Source organism: Osmerus eperlanus, chromosome 18 (genome assembly GCF_963692335.1).
Source record: "Osmerus eperlanus chromosome 18, fOsmEpe2.1, whole genome shotgun sequence".
Classification (NCBI taxonomy): Eukaryota; Metazoa; Chordata; class Actinopteri; order Osmeriformes; family Osmeridae; genus Osmerus; species Osmerus eperlanus.
In genome coordinates, this window is record NC_085035.1 from 1789063 (window position 1) to 1805679 (window position 16617).

General features: G+C 50.0%; 1 protein-coding gene across 3 annotated transcripts in view; it reads left to right on the forward strand.

The window, feature by feature from the left end:
- unc13bb (unc-13 homolog Bb (C. elegans)) overlaps nucleotides 1-16617 on the forward strand; it is a 67258-nt gene that overhangs the window by 16186 nt on the left and 34455 nt on the right. For 2 of the 3 annotated variants that reach the window (XM_062484328.1, XM_062484329.1), the window contains exons 7-9: nucleotides 835-880; nucleotides 2314-2512; nucleotides 15209-15517. In XM_062484328.1, the coding sequence (XP_062340312.1) occupies nucleotides 835-880; nucleotides 2314-2512; nucleotides 15209-15517 (554 nt within the window). Of the gene's footprint in view, nucleotides 1-834; nucleotides 881-2313; nucleotides 2513-8217; nucleotides 14744-15208; nucleotides 15518-16617 lie in introns of those variants that run through there. The other variant, XM_062484327.1, reaches the window with a different exon arrangement.

Here is a 16617-nt window from a genome sequence, read left to right on the forward strand (position 1 = left end):
TGATCTCTCTCTTCACCACACGTTTGCATTGGACTGGGAAACTGGTTTTGCTACAGTACAGTCTGCTTTGCATGTGTGATATGAGTGGAAGTCAGTCCCGTGGGCTTTTGTTGTCGTACTGGACACGGGGTGTTCTAGAACTCTTCAACTGAAGGACCAACTCTTCTTCTGTTGCTGCTCCAAAGTTGTGGAACAGCCTACTTTTATATATTAGGTCGTCGACTAGGAGCAACGTTTTTAAATCCTACCTCAAGATCTATCTTTTTTCTTTATCATTTGAGTCTGCAATTGGGTAGGAATTTTGGTTTATGTTTGTCATGTCCTATAAATATGTCTAGTTGGTTATATGTTTTGACTGTACAGCACTTTGGTCGACATAAGTTGTTTTTAAATGTGCTTTATAAATACATTTGACTTGACTTTGTGCATGCAAGAAGCTTGCTAGTACACGATCATGGTCCGATTATAGTCTTGGTAGTGGTGGTGGAAAGATTTCACAATTCATATTAGACTCCGTAATTGTACGATGATGATGATGATGGTCAAATGACTTAACTGCTGTTTCTTTCTCCTATGCCCTTCTCCACTTCCTCTTCTATCTCCGCTTCCTCCTCGATCTCTTCATTCTCTTCCTCCTCCATCTCTTCATTCTCCTCTTCCTCCTCCATCTCTTCATTCTCCTCTTCCTCCTCCTCCTCCATCTCTTCATTCTCCTCCTCCTCCATCTCTTCATTCTCCTCCTCCTCTTCCTCCTCCTCCATCTCTTCATTCTCCTCCTCTTCCTCCTCCTCCATCTCTTCATTCTCCTCCTCCCTCTTCCTCTTCCTCTTCCAGGACGAGGTCCATGGTCGCCCTCTTCCGTTTGCTCCCTCCCAGTGCTGTGAGTTTGACGTCCACAACCTCTCAGCCCACCAGATGGCACCAGTGGGCCAATCCTGGCTTTGTTGGAGCCCGTCGCTGTTAATATAGCCTTAGGTTTATGTGAACCTCACCTACCACACACAAGTTCATATTGAGTACGCTTGGATGATAAACTGACACACACAGATAGAGATGTTCCATGTCCATGCATGCCTCTGAATGCCGTTTCATTGTGATTGTTCGTGTGTCTAACGTCTTGCTAATCTCGCAATCGTTCACTGTCTTGTTCACTTTGTCTAAACTGCCAATGTGCTTCTCTGCTAATGTCTACGCTTTCACCAGGCAACTATTTCGGATGGGCTGACTCACAGAGTATGTTGAACACTGTTGTGACCGAACCCTCTTTCCTAAAGCTTTCCCTTGGCCTATCCTTAGTGCCTTCTGCATGTTCTGGAAAAATCCAAGCTTCAGTCAGGAAAGGAAGAAAAAAGGAATGTTATGCATCGAATTGACATACCGCCTTCCCCCCCCACACACACACACTCACACACACATATTAACATATGCATATTAATGTAAAAATGTGTGAAAAAATTGTATTTTTCAGAATAAGGGCGAAAACTGGAATATTTTGTGTATATAATTTTATGTACATGTAGTTATTAGGACATCAGGAAGCACTGGTCAAGGGGAAACGGCTTGGCTGCACGAGCCGTGCGCAGCCATCCCTCTCATCCTCAGGTGTCACCTTGACATCTCGTTCTTCCCCCTCCCGCTGTCTGGTTTTGGAGACATCAGGGGAATCAAAATTTGTCCCCAGTCGCCTCTCACTTATCAGTCTGGCGCTGTAAGTCCTGTCCTCTCCGGCAGGCAGGCAGGTCCCGCGGGCTGGCTGGCTGGCCGGCCGCCAGAACCCGTCTCGTTTCAGTCGCAGACACCGAGCAGTCACACCGTTTTCCTATCGGAACGAGCCCCTCCTCCCCTAACGGGATAGTCGTTAACCGCACAGACACTTTCTGATTCGCTTTGTTCTCCTCTGCACGTTCCTTCTGGCATGATCACGGTCTCAACGGCTAGACAGCGCATGACCCATGACCTCTGACCCTACCTCTTACCTGACCTTTCCCAAACCCAGTGTTTGTGAATCCCCTTTTTATTTTTATGTACACTCAAACAATGGGACTGCGTGTCCGTAACCCCCCCCCCCCCCCAAGTTGATCATTTGTTTTTGACATCTTTCCAAGTCTCATGCATAAATCGTTGACCCTTGAGGGCATAGGTTGGTTAAGGTGCAGTTCTATGGGTGCATGTGAAACCCTCTGTGTTGTAAAAAAAGAGCTCTACAAATACAAATATTTTTGATTTGATTGTGGATGATTTGAGCTAGTATGTAAAGCAGCTGAGGTGTGTAAGCAGGACGTTAAGTCACATGACCTCTTGTCCACTCCCCAGCCCTGACAGATGACCTGGATGACAGGGACAGCGATTACCGCAGTGAGACCAGTAACAGCCTGCCCCCTCGTTACCACACCACCGCCCAGCCCAACTCCTCCGTGCACCAGTACCCCCTGGGCCCCGGCCCTCGGAGCCACGCAGACTCTTGCGCTGACTCCATGCACAGCTTCGACATGGGGGAGCATCGAGGGAACAGGTACGCGCACGGCAAAACAGACAACCACACATGAATGGAATCACACATACACACTCAATCACACATGAATGGACTCACACACACACACACACACACACACACACAACTACACACGAATGGACTCGCACACACACAACCACACATGAATGGACTCACACACACACAACCACATACAGATGGACACACACAATCACACACAGATAAACACACCCACACGCACAACCACACACAGGAGAACACAGCAACACAATCACACCCAACACAGTGCAGCCAAAAACTAAAATGAATGCGTACTTACTCACAGTGAACTGTTGACACATGGTGTAGGGAAAGAGATTGCAGTAGTTCCTCTGGAGAGCGGTCACACTTGGCTGAGTGCTTCTGTGTATGAAAGGACTTTCCCGTCTGTGTCACAGCCTGTCTGTTGATCATCCTGCTGCGTCACCAAGCAAGGGGACAGGCTTGGGCGGCTCCTGCATTTGTCAGCATGTTAAACGTATTTAAGTGTTGTTTGCTTTAGGTCCAGTTACTTACTTGATGTGCTGTTGAATCTTTTGGTGATTTAAATATCTGCTTGAATATCTTACCTGTAGTTGCTCATTTTGAAAAGGGTGAGTGTTGCTGCAAACTTGTTTTATAGTCTGTAGTTTGTTCTCTGTGTGGTTAATTTACCAAGAATTGAATTTAGGTGTAGCAGTGGGAAGATTAATTTGTTAACGCATAACTGAAGAATGTTAAGAGGAAGTCTTTTAGTTTTTTTGAATGTGGAAATGGTCTCCGCCTTGGATATCTTGGATATTTTCCAAGATGGAATTTACTCTTTTACACTTGTGCATGGTTGTGGAGAGTGCATGGTTTAGAGAGATTGCTGTAAATCTGTCTGTGAGGACTGATAGGAAGCTGATCCGGATAATTCCATAGCATCAGAAAAGAGGTGTGGGATTCCGTCCAGGAAACACTGGTAGATCTTGTTTCTTTGTTAACTTGGGACTTTTTTACATTCATTAATGTTGTGAACTTTGTTTAGCCTTCCCTGGACCCTGGTTCTAAAGGAAGTGTCAGTAAAAAAAATATTTTAAAAGGCAGTTGGTTTTCTCAATTATAAAGATTATACTTGTTATTGGTGAATTTATTCAGTAGCATGACAGTTTTGTTTCAGGTCTTTTGGGGGATCTCACAGTTAATCCCTTTCATACATCACTATTCAACAACCAACCAATGGGACACACACATAAACACACAGACACAATTTCTCAACACTCCACACCAAATGCAATTGTTACTGTGCATTTCCTTGGCATGGCATGTAACGCTGATATTTGCTTTTGTCACTGCCGTTTTCATGTGGCATTTATGCCCTTTTCTCTGCTGTCTCTCTACTTTGAAACGGTTTGCTTCTTTTCTTTTCTGTTTTGTCTTGTTTTTTTCCCCCTCACCCCTTCCTCTCCCCCATTACCTTACTGCATGACTTCCCCTGCTCACATTAGACCCTTAAACCAGAGAGGCAGAGTCAGAATAATTCCGGTAGATTCCGGCATGGGCGTGGAAGATTGGGAGAGCAAATACAAAGTGCAGGGTAGAAGCCAGCTGAGTGAGTTCCTGGACCGGGAGGATGACGGTGTTCACCTCCTTGCAGGGAGGGGCTGTCCAGTGCCCTCAGGCAGCACTGTCTGCCAAAGCGCTAAGCACCCTGCCGTGACACCTGCTACCTACCCGGAGAGCTATGACACCATCGATCGACGGAGGAAGAAGAGGATCAGAGACTCGGGAGGTTTGGCCTTCAGAGGCGCGGACGACCCTGTAGACAAAGCTTTCCCCCTCCCCGACCTGGCGCTCCTCCGCCGGAAGAGGGGAGAGCTGGTGCTGCGGCAGGTGGCCAACCTGGAGGAGGAGGAGGAGCTGATGACGCCGTGCCTGAAGCCGTACAAGAACGGGCTGCTGTACAAGACGAGGATGTGGGCGAAGAACAAGCTGGAGAACACGCTGGAGAACTACGTGGCTTTCCAGGAGGAGGAGGCGGCCAGACTGAGGGCGGGTTTCGAGTATGACTACGAGGGTTCCGAGGAGCTGCCCTACCCCGTGGGGCAGGAAGAGGAGCTGCCCTACCCCGTGGGGCAGGAAGAGGAGCTGCCCTACCCCGTGGGGCAGGAAGAGGAGCTGCCCTACCCCGTGGGGCAGGAAGAGGAGCTGCCCTACCCCGTGGGGCAGGAAGAGGAGCTGCCCTACCCCGTGGGGCAGGAAGAGGAGCTGCCCTACCCCGTGGGGCAGGAAGAGGAGCTGCCCTACCCCGTGGGGCAGGAAGAGGAGCTGCAGGAGATAACCTCTCTTGCGGAGGCTATTTACTCCGAGAGTGGAAGGGTCCGTGGCAGACACGCCTCCTCTAACGCGGAGAAGTCCCTGGGTTATCGCGAGAAGAAGGGCGGGAAGATGGGCAGGTGGGATCAAGAGGCCATGCTGTCTCCGGTGGAAGAGCCGAGTGAAGAGTACGTCGACCCCATGGACGAGCTCCAGTGTTTGGTGGAAACTGTGTCTGAGTACTTGGCGGAGAAAGAAGAGGAGATCAGCAGGTATGGATCCCTTCCGAAGCCGAGCAAGTCCAGGCTGTCGTCTCAGGGCAGCGTGAGAACGGAGTCGGTTGGGGAAGACCCCAGTAGCACCTCGAAGGGAGAGGGTCAAACTCAGGCGCCACCTGATCAAGGGATATCCGGGGTGAAGAATGCCGTCACTTCCCTATTCAGTTCCTTCACTGACAAAGTGAGTTTGGCCCCTAAGCCGCCCGGTTCTTTACCCACTCAAATGAAAGAGGCGCCATCTCCAGCCCCTCCTCAGTCTGGAATATCAAAGCTTTTTTCCTTTATCCCAAAATCCGCCAATACCTCACCCGTGGCCGTCGTGTCCCCTGTGGAACCCGCCCCTGACAAAATATTTGGGTTTAATCAGCCAGAGAGTCAGAACGGCTCACGCGGCCAAGAGTTTTCAGTCAAGCATCAAACCCCTGACGGCCAATCGGTTTTGGGGAAAATCAACCCTTTAAAGTTGTTCTCGGGGGATGAGGGAATGAATTCCACTGGGGTTAAAACACCATCTGGCAGGGGTGGCACTGGAAGGAATCCCAAGGGACATGCTCACTGGGATGAGAAATATGTGCAGCCAGGTGATTCGTTGGCGACCGTTGGAGGACGAGGAGGAAGAATTGACAAAGCCAGGGGTGCATCGCTAAATAAACCAGTCGACACTCAAGGAAGAACTGTGCACGACACTCCTCACAATGTAGCAGGACCGCCAGGAAACGTGCCAAACTCTGCGGTTGGGAAGCCCATTGGACAAACAGAACGAGTGAATTCAGGTTTTTTCAGCCCTTTCAGAAAGTCTTTAAGCTCATTAATTACCCCAGTTGCCTCGGTTGCCCCGGTCCCCCCTCAAGGACCCCCACCCGTGACGGCATATCCAGTGTTTCGGTTGGCAGAAGATGTTAGGTTTGAGAAGCCAATAGAGGATCCCTCGGTTGGAAATAAGATAAAACTACCTTTCCTCTCTTCTGAAAATGTCTTGTCCCAGCAACCTCCGAAACCAGAGGGAGGAATGTTGTCCGGCTTTCTTAAATTTGCATCTGGCGAAGATGTCAATGCCTCCAAAAGCACCCAGCAACCGATGCACATACACCCTGAAGCCCCGTCAACGTCAGGCATGACTCAAGGGACGTCGAACCCTCAGCCGCAGAACCAGGGTGGCGTGGGCGCGGTCCCCGGAACACAGCCACAGGGGAACCCAGAGACGGGGTGGTTCTCCGGCCTGTTCAGACCAGCTTCAAATGAGAATGTGCACACTTCCTCGCATCACAACACCCCTCCAGCTCCATATGGCTCAAACCCAAATATTCCCAGTGGTCAACATAGGCCTCAACAGTCCCAGATGCCCCCTGGGCCATATCAACAACAGTCTCCAAACCCAACACCGGCGGTGGCACCTCCGCCTGAATCTCAAGGGTTTTTGACTGGTCTTTTCAAAACAACCTCCACAGAAGATGCATCACGTGTCGGTTCTAGCCAACCCCAACAAGGAGGCCTGTTGTCCGGGCTACTGAAATTTGGCTCTGCTAGCGACTTATCTGGAAACCCAACCCCGCAGACTTCCCTTAGCAATCAACCTGGTGTTCACCCCAATCATCATCATCATCATCATCAACCAGCCCCATCCCAGCAACCCCCTCCGCAACAAGGGGGTCTACTGTCAGGGTTGTTTAAATTTGCTTCCTCTGACAACGTTTCAAGCAGTCAAGTCTCTCAACCCCCGAACCAGCCACCTATAAGTGGTCCCAATCAGCCTAGGATCAATCAACAGACTATTCAGGGACAAAACCGTGGACCCCGCCTCAGAGAAAGATCCCCAAGTGAACTAGCTAACCAACAAGCGCAGGCAAATAAGCCAGGCTTTTCAAGACAACAAACCGTCCCACTGAGGTCTCCTTCTCAACAAGGCGGCCTTTTATCTGGACTTTTAAAGTTTAACTCTGCAGACAACGTGTCAAACCAGCAGCCCCCGTCTACACAGCAACAACACAGAACGTCTCATAGCCAGCAGTTTCAGGGAAGGCAGAGCATGTCAGTGCAAGGCCATATTCAACAAACAGACGCTTCATCACAGAGGCCTAGTCAACCTAGTGGTCTACTTTCTGGGATATTTAAATCCTCCTCAGACAATGTGCCTCAGAAACAGCAGACCCCGATAGGCCACGAAATCAGGCTGCAGACGCCATCATCCCAGAGTTATGCACCTCAGACACAGCAAGAAACAACAGGCCAGACTGGAGTGCTCTCAGGTCTGTTCAGCAAGTTAACAAAGTCTTCTGAGACTGTTGAAACGACCAGACAATCCCCACCTCCCATGCAAACACAGCAAGAGAGAGAAAACACCATCACAACAGCCAGGCCGATTTCCCAGATAACTCCTCTATCTACACTTACACCTTCACAACAATCTACCCATGCGACGCATCATGTTGAAGACAAGCCACCTACTCAGCAAAAAGGGTTTCTCTCAGGAATCTTCAACAGGAATACAACAGAGGAGCCCACCAACCAGAAGCAGGCAGAAACTATTGTTCAAAATCCAGAACAGTGGCCTGTACATACTATTAGCACCCCAGGTTTGCATCCAGTGATGTCCAACACTGGGCAAGGCGATCTACATCATTTTGCTGCAAGTCATGAAGTCAGACATGTGATGGCCGGTGTCCCCGCCCCTTTCAACATGGAGAGTTTAGACTTGAGAACTCCGACTACTTTTGTGAGGTCTCTTCAGAATAGAGCTCCTTATACTTCAAGCAGCACAGGAGATTTATCACAGTCGTGTTATTATGGGTCTCTCCCAGCACTTCACCCAATGCCATCTGCGTATAGCACAGAGAGCATGTATCCTATTTTACATGGATACCAAAATCCTGCAATGATGCCACCCCAACAATATCTTAGTGGAAGTGATCAGTCATTGTATGCAGTGACTGAGCCAGATGGAGGCCAAACTCCAATGACCTCGTACGGGATCCATTCTAGTTACGATGAAAATCAGTGGATCCAAGAATCTAGTCTATGGCAGCAGTTTCAGAACGAACAACAGCCTTCTCATCAACCAGACGATCTGGTGTACGGACACCAGTCTGACACTGCGTTGTATCAGGGCTCTTCTCCTCACTGGAGCGCCACAAATATCAGCGGCCAGCAACAATACGGTCCGCCGCAAACATGGCAGGAAATCAACTACAACCCAGAGCAGACAGAACCTCACCAACTTGCTGCATCCAGAGGCGGTCACAGCAACCATTATGCCAAGAAAAAGTTATGGAACAGCACTGATGACTTGGGACACAATACACAATGCATATCAGAAGAAGGGAGTGCGTTAAACTTGAGTACCAAACCATGTAATCCTAGATTTGGCAAATGGCACTCATTTAACGACTGCAGCTGTTACAGCCTCAATGGGGTCACCTATCACGAGGGTTATTATGAGGAGAACGCTCCAAGCCTTTCTTATTCAGCTAATTGGCATTATGGAAGTGATCAACAATTTCAGTCGCAAGAAATGATCAATCAGAGCCAGTATAATTTAAGAAGGCCAAGTGATCTCAACCATTCCCGAGCTGTAAATGGAGAAAGGGAAGATTTCATGTACCTGGAAGAGACCGAATGGTACCAGCAATGGCTTGCACTCTTAGAGCAAGGAATGTGGTGGCCAGCCGACGATGGTGACTGCGGATATTTCGTCTACACGGATCACGAGTACATTTACGCCCTCCTGACAGACACAGCGGGGGAATATGTGTACGCGTGCGCCCCAGAGGGAGAGTCCTGCGGAAACGGGACGCAGTCTGACAAGTTCCCCAGTGCTTGGCTCTGCAACGAGATGGTCACAGTGTGTGGCTTCAAAGTTCCTCTGTACAATGAAGATGAGCTCCTCTGGCTTCCTGGGGATCCACAGCTCCTCAATGCACCCCTGGATTTATCTGCTGCATACAGAAAAGGAAATCAAATCATGAATTTAAACCTGGAGCGTTTTTCCCAGATGTTTGAAAATTCCTTCCTCGCACAGAGAGAGCAACCTGTGAATTTCTCTGATTATAGACTCAACAAAGTCAGGATGGATTCAGGACAACCCGGCTATGTGTATCAGGATCCCTACACAGAGGTTATGGATCTCTCTTGTCATAACGGTAACCGTGCAGGCCCTTACTGGAACAATCAGGAATTGAAAGCACTTTTAGCTCAAAAGGTTGCCATCTCACTGAACTCTACCCCCACCACAGACCCCGCCCAGCAGCGCTTGTACAACTGCTACCAGCCTCGCCAGCATCGCCGCTCATCCTCTGGGGTCAAAGTGAAGCATGTGGATGACACGTCGGAGGAGGAATGGAGGAAAAGAGTAAGCCCTGGGGAGGAACAGCCTAATCGGCAAGTCAAGAAAATATCATCATTCATTTCCTCGTTCGTCGGCAAAACCTCAGAAGCAGACGCGAACGAGGCAACAGCTGGTTTCAGATCTCCCGTTACCTCCCGTGATCAAGGGAAATCACCTGCGGTTGAGACTCCTGTTGACCAGCAAGCCAAGGGGATTTTCTCATCAGGTTTCCAGAGTCTAAAGTCAAAGATCATAAAGGAGGATCCCCCAGCTACAACTCAGCCTCAAACCGTAACCCAACAAATGAACCGGCCAGCTGCAGCCTCCCCTAGGATCCTACCCACACCTCCAACCCAAATGAGAGAGCCCATTGCTCAGTCACAGGCTGCATCATCGAAGCCTAGGCTCGCAAGGCAAGCGACAATGTCCCAACAGTCAGCCCCGCCAACACAACCCACTGTCGCACCAGGTCCTGTGGGGTCAGCAAACGCCCCAAACCAATCTGCATCTCTTGCGCAATCACAGACGCAGCATGCCGTTGAGAAACCTGTGGAAAAACCACCTGAACCGCAGGCTGGGTTCATGAGCTTTTTCAAGTCTGCGGTAGGTATAGAGGAGCCGAAACCGGAGCCAACCAAATCCCCTCAGGCGCTGCCAAAACGACAAGAAACGACTGGCTCCCCTGCTAGCTTAACAGGCAGTGCTCCCCCAAATAAAGAAGGTTCTGGAGTTTCCACTATCTTTGGATCTATAGGTAGTCTGTTTGGCTCAGAGCCCCCACCTCCACAGCAACCAAAGCCCAGTGTTACAGAGACTCCATCGACGAGACCTAAAGGCATACGGAAACAACAAACGATAGATAGTTTTAGTCCAAGTCAAGCCCCTCAACTTCCAGGTAAAAGCATGTCCCAAGTGTTCCCTCCCACTTCTGGCCCTGTCCCAACACCTGGGAGATCACAGACGATGCCACCAACAGGAGAGACCAATCAGGAGCAGCCACCTAAACCAGCTGGAGGGCTGTTTGGAGCCCTTGGGGACATGCTATCTGGAACAACACCTACTACTGCAGCTAAAGAAGAATCTCCAGTTTCTGGGCTGTTGTCCTTGTTTGGTGGATCTGCTTCCCAACCGGCTCCACCCCAGGCTGCCACTCCAACCCAGCCTTCACATCAAACACACCCACCAGGAACAGCTGCTCAACCGACACCACCTCAACCAGAACCGACTATCAAAGGGTTCCTCTCCATGTTTTCAGGACCAAGTCCCCCTCAACCTGCCCCTCAAACTGGGCCCACACCTCAAGCCACATCCCAAACACCTCCTCAATCAGAACCAACTGTTACAGGGTTCCTCTCCATGTTTTCTGGACCAAGCCCGCCCCAACCTGCCCCTCGAAGTGGGCCCACACCTCAGGCATCTTCCCAACCAACTCCTCCACAACCAGAGCCAACTGTTACAGGGTTCCTCTCCATGTTTTCTGGACCAAGTCCGCCCCAACCTGCCCCTCAAACTGGGCCCACACCTCAGGCACCTTCCCAACCAACCCCTCCACAACCAGAGCCAACTGTTAAAGGGTTCCTCTCCATGTTTTCTGGACCAAGTCCGCCCCAACCTGCCCCTCAAACTGGGCCCACACCTCAGGCACCTTCCCAACCAACCCCTCCACAACCAGAGCCAACTGTTAAAGGGTTCCTCTCCATGTTTTCTGGACCAAGTCCACCCCAACCTGCCCCTCAAACTGGGCCCACACCTCAGGCACCTTCCCAACCAACCCCTCCACAACCAGAGCCAACTGTTAAAGGGTTCCTCTCCATGTTTTCCGGACCAAGTCCCCCTCAACCTGCACCTCCAACTGGACCCACACCTCAAGCAACATCCCAACCAACTCCTCCACAACCAGAGCCAACTGTTACAGGGTTCCTCTCCATGATTTCCGGGCCAAGTCCCCCCCAACCTGCCCCTCAAACTGGGCCCACACCTCAAGCAACATCCCAACCAACTCCTCCACAACCGGAGCCAACTGTTACAGGGTTCTTCTCCATGTTTTCTGGACCAAGTCCGCCCCAACCTGCTCCTCAAACTGGGCCCACATCTCAGGCATCTTCCCAACAAACTCCTCCACAACCAGAGCCAACTGTTAAAGGGTTCCTCTCCTTGTTTTCTGGACCAAGTCCTCCACAGCCTCCAACACCTAATCCTCCTAATCGTCAGCGGCCTTCCCAGGATGTTGTTCCACCTACTGTGCTGAGCACACAGTCATCTCAGCTAAGTCAGCCAGACCAACCACCTCAACCTCAAACTGGTTCCACAGCTCCAGAATCTGTTCCTCCAACAGAACCCCCTTCCAAAGGTTTACTGTCAATGTTCAGTGGACCAAGTCCAGCGGACGCCCAACCACAAACTCAGCCGCCAGCTAGCTCTATACTTGGAGGGATTCTGGGCATCTCATCAACATCCAATGAAAGTCCTGCCAAAGGTTTACTTTCCATGTTTAGTGGGCCGAGCCCCGCACAAGCCCCACCACCAGCAGGGCCTGCTTCAGACTCTTCTGGCTCTGGAACCACTGCACCTACTGAGCAGCCAATGAAAAGCTTGTTTTCTTTGTTCAGTGGCCCCACGTCACCACCCCAGAAAGCAAGCACAACAACTGAATCAGCGCCATCATCTACAGCCCCTCCAAACGAACCCCTGACTAAAGGTCTCCTTTCCATGTTCGGTTCTCCAAGCCCACAACAAGGCCCTTCTCCGTCTTCAACATTTCTCGGTGGCCTTCTCTCTGGAACAGCCAGTACCAGTGAAACACCAGGCAAAGGGCTAATGTCAATGCTCAGTGGAGCTAGTCCTCAATCTACTGAACCCAAGCCTGCCCCGACCACAGATACTACCGTGACTGTAACAGACACTCCTAAAGACAGCACTCAAGTTGAGAGCATCAATGCTGATGGAACCAAGGAACCTCTTCCGGAATCTGCAACTGTCCAAAAAGAACCAACACCGGAAGTTGCTCCTCAAGAGCCTGCCCTACCCATAGAACCCCCAGCTTCAGGTTTGCTGTCCATGTTTACTGGATCCGGACCACAGGCGGCAACCTCACAAGCTGGGTCTGTTCTGGGGGGACTTATGTCAGGGTCATCAGCACCCAAGGAAATACCAGGAAAAGGTTTGTTTTCAATGTTCTCTGGACCCTCTCCCGAGCAGAGTACTGGTCAAGGCTCTGCTCCTCTTACTGGTCAGGCAGCACCTGTCCCTACTGGTCAGACGGGGGCCCCTCCACCAGGACCCGAACCTGTTCCGTCAGCCCCTAAAGAACCACCAGCTAAAGGATTGTTCTCCATGTTTGGAGGTCCTACACCGCCATCTGCTGCTCCACAGACTGCAGGATCCATATTGGGGGGGATGTTTGGAGGGGCTGCTGCCCCAACCGCTACAGCTCAAACAGGGGGATCTTTACTGGGAGGTTTGTTTGCTGGCTCTGCGCCTCAGACTGCTCCGCAGACAGGAGGATCGTTATTGGGTGGCATGTTTGGAGGTGCGACGACTCAGAATGCCGTTCCTCAAAGTGGTGGGTCGTTACTGGGGGGTATGTTTGGAGGGTCCTCCTCCCAAACTGCCACCCCTCAGACCGGAGGGTCTCTCTTGGGAGGCATGTTTGGGGGGTCTTCTCCTCAGACGGCTGCTTCACAGACGGGTGGATCTATGCTGGGAGGTCTTTTACCTGGGGCCTCTTCCGCTAAGGAAATGCCCGGGACCGGTTTGCTCTCCATGTTTGGGGGTTCTAGTTCTGCAGCGGCTCCCGCTCCTACGGCTCCATCCAAACAACCAGAGGAGAGTAAAGCATCAACCGCTGCACCTGCCCCCACGTCTGATGATGTCACCCTCAAAAGCAAAGATTCAGGCGATACAGCTTTGGTTACTGTGCTCAAAGACGCACAGCAGTCCCAGGCACCGAGGCGGCTTGATGGGATATCTCAATCCATGAAGTCAGATGCTCAAGAAAAGGATGGAAAATCTGCTGATGGGGTAGCTCTAGGCCAGGAAACTGATAAGACTGCTGTGGCTACTCAGCCTAAAACAGAACAAGCTGCCACGGCATCAGAGCCATTGGCAAAACCTGAACAGCCACTGAGTGATCAGTCTAATCAGAATCAAATCCCAGTCAAAGCTGATGAGGCTAAACCAGCTTCTCCTTCAGCAGCGCCTGGTGTACAAGGACAACAGAAACCTCCTGAACCCGAGAAATCCGTTCTCGACTCCTCAGCCGACGTAGTCTCCGGTTTCATGTCAAAGATGTTTTCTAGTCCAGCTGCTCCTTCTCAGCCTTCAACGGGCGGCTTTTTCTCCCAAGCACAGTCCTCCTTTTTCAAGCCCTCTGCCCCTCCTCCAGGTCCTCAACCACAACAAAGAACCTCTCTCTTTGGTCTGCCTACAAGCCTCCCCACCGGCCTCCCAACAGAGTCTCTTAAAAGCGATCTCTTTGGGATGTTTAAAACTCCCGAGGCCCCAAAGGCAGCTGAGCCTAAGGCAGCTGAACCTAAGCCAGCCCCTACACCACAACCAGAGGCTAAAATGGGAATCAATTCAAAAGATCGCCCCGTCGAGGGAGATTCTCACACTACAGTTCCTGACTCGAGATCACCTGACAAACAGGTTACATCTGACTCCAACCAGGTTGTAAATAAAGCGCCTGCTCAAAGAACTGCCTCAGTCACTTCTACAGCTGAAGTGAGGCCCTTAGAAAAGCCTATACCGTTAGACGGGGACGTCATACATGAGAAACCCATGTTAATCAGGGGAGAACCTGAAAGTAGTGCTACAAACGAATCGGCCCCAGCAGCAGAAATTGCTAAGGGGGTTCCAGAACCCTCCCTTCCAAAGACTCCAGAACCCTCCCTTCCAAAGACTCCAGAACCCCCCCTTCCAAAGACTCCAGAACCCCCCCCTCCAAAGTCCATGTTCGGTTTCATGTCTGGACCTAGCGATGCTGGAATGTCCCTTGGCTCCATATTTTCAACTCCTCCTACAATCCCCAAAGGCCTACCTTCAATGCCCCAAACAGAAGGAGGTGGCGGTCTCTTTGGTGGATTCAAAACCCTATCTGCAGGCCTGTTCCAAGAAGACAAGCCCACGGCAACAAAGCAAGAGCCTCCCACAGCCTCGATATTTGGGGCTAAGTTAGGTTTCCCTTGGCAGACTGAACCTCCCAAGCCACAGGGTCCGACAGTCACCACCCAACTCAAAGCCAGTGACAAGCCAGCCAAGGACACAAGTGGTCAAAGTTTGGGGAAGCCGCAAACCTTAGAAAAAGGCCCAGGAGCTGAAGTCCAAAAGCCGGAATCGGTAGGTCCCGTTGATGACGTAGCAAAACCCCAGATACGCATCTCTGAGATAGATCCTTCAGCCTCCCTGTCCCAAAAGGAAAAGGAATGCCTTGTAGACCCACCCCCCTCTGCAGATCACATCCCTGGAGTGCGGCTGGAAAACCAGTCCAAGAGGGACCTGTTGAGTGCGAAAAGGCTAGTAGAAGCATGATAAATGGTGCTCCCCCAACACCATTTATGATGCATTGATATTTTGGGGAGAGTAATCCCCGATCCAGCTCTGAATTCCACCCTCTGCGTCTCGTTTTGTCTTTGCTTTATCTGTGCTTGTACGTGTAGCATTGTGCATGTTGTACTGTAGAACGTTGCCTTGTTACCTAAGCATGTGTTTGTCCTTGTGTGACGTACTGATAGTTAGGACCTTAAAACAAGTAGTTCCGTCCTAACATGAAGTCTCTCCCTCACTCTCCTCTCGTCACTCCAGTCCGGTGGAAAGTAGTCGCTTCGGGTCATCGGGAAACCTCAGCCAGATCAGCTCTCAGCTTAGCGAGACGGGTCAGGAGAGCGCAGGAGGCTCGGAGCTGGAACAGTCTTTCCATTCCTATCACAGCTCTGGGTTGCGCTCCTCCGCCAACGGGCAGCCTCCTACCAATGGACACCTGCCCAGCAACGGTCATTCAGCTCTTGGGAAGGAAGAAATGCGCAAAGCCTCTCCGGAAATGGGCAAGGGCTTGAATGGTTCCATGAAGAAGGAAACCCTGGTCGAGAAAAAGTCCAACAAACTACTACAGAGGTGAGTTGCAGTTCAGGACGCCGTCTTATTATTTCCATGTTGTCAACACAAATTACAGAGAAAAACTAGAGAGGGTACAATTTCTGGGGAAATTGTAGGGTGTGCTTGCTTGCGTCGGTTGCACAGGGGTCCGTTTTTGAATGACATTTTTACAACTGATTTCTGTATATTTTATATGAAAATGCATAGTTATTATTTATAAAGATTAAATAGATTTAAAAAAAACAGACAAAAATGCTGCTCATTTACAACTGAAAATATGAGTGAAGTGTAGAATGAAATAGATGTCTTCTCATTTCCCCTGCAAGAGGCAGCCTCATCGTTGAATCAAAACGAATACATTTGGCAGACCGGTGTAAAAATCTCTAATCTCTATGACTTAAACGTCATTTTAAGTTTTTCCCTTCTCGTGATATTTTCAGGCATGTAGCCTACTCATTGCATTCATTCATTAATAAAGAACCCCCTTTGAAGATTATTCTACGACGTTACCCGGCAGTAGAAGATGGAATCGCGATTCAAACAGTACCATCTGCTAACTGAAAATATGCCCCCCAAAACGTAAATAAGCTTGACATTTATTTTGTGGAAAATCGCTCATTCATAAAAAGCTCACTGGTAGCGACCATTGTCAGTAACAAACGCAAAATGCGATATAGCCCTGTGTGGAGAAGCTGCCCCGGTAAATTGTACTACTACGGTACAGTACTAGTAGACTACTGCTGTGTTCGTCTTGGTAGCGATTGCGTTGGTTGAATTGGATTTAACGTTCCGTTGTATGGTTTAGGCTGAAATTAATTATTTTCATGAACAGATTGACAACGTTTAGGCTGTGGCAATGAAGTTCAGGTTAGTATATAGAAGACTTTTGATTTAAGTAAGGAGAGTGCCGAACATGTTCTGTCGCCGTTTGACTTCCTAAACAGCTGTGTACTGTAGATGTTTTTGTAGTGTCTCGCGTAAGCTACAGCGTTGCAGTTAGCTACACTGGTTTGAAACCACAGGTAATGGTAATTTCACCAACAAATCGTTTACTAATGTCAGAATGAATCCTACAACGAAAATGTATATGTGAGGAATGTGTATTTTAACGATTGAAA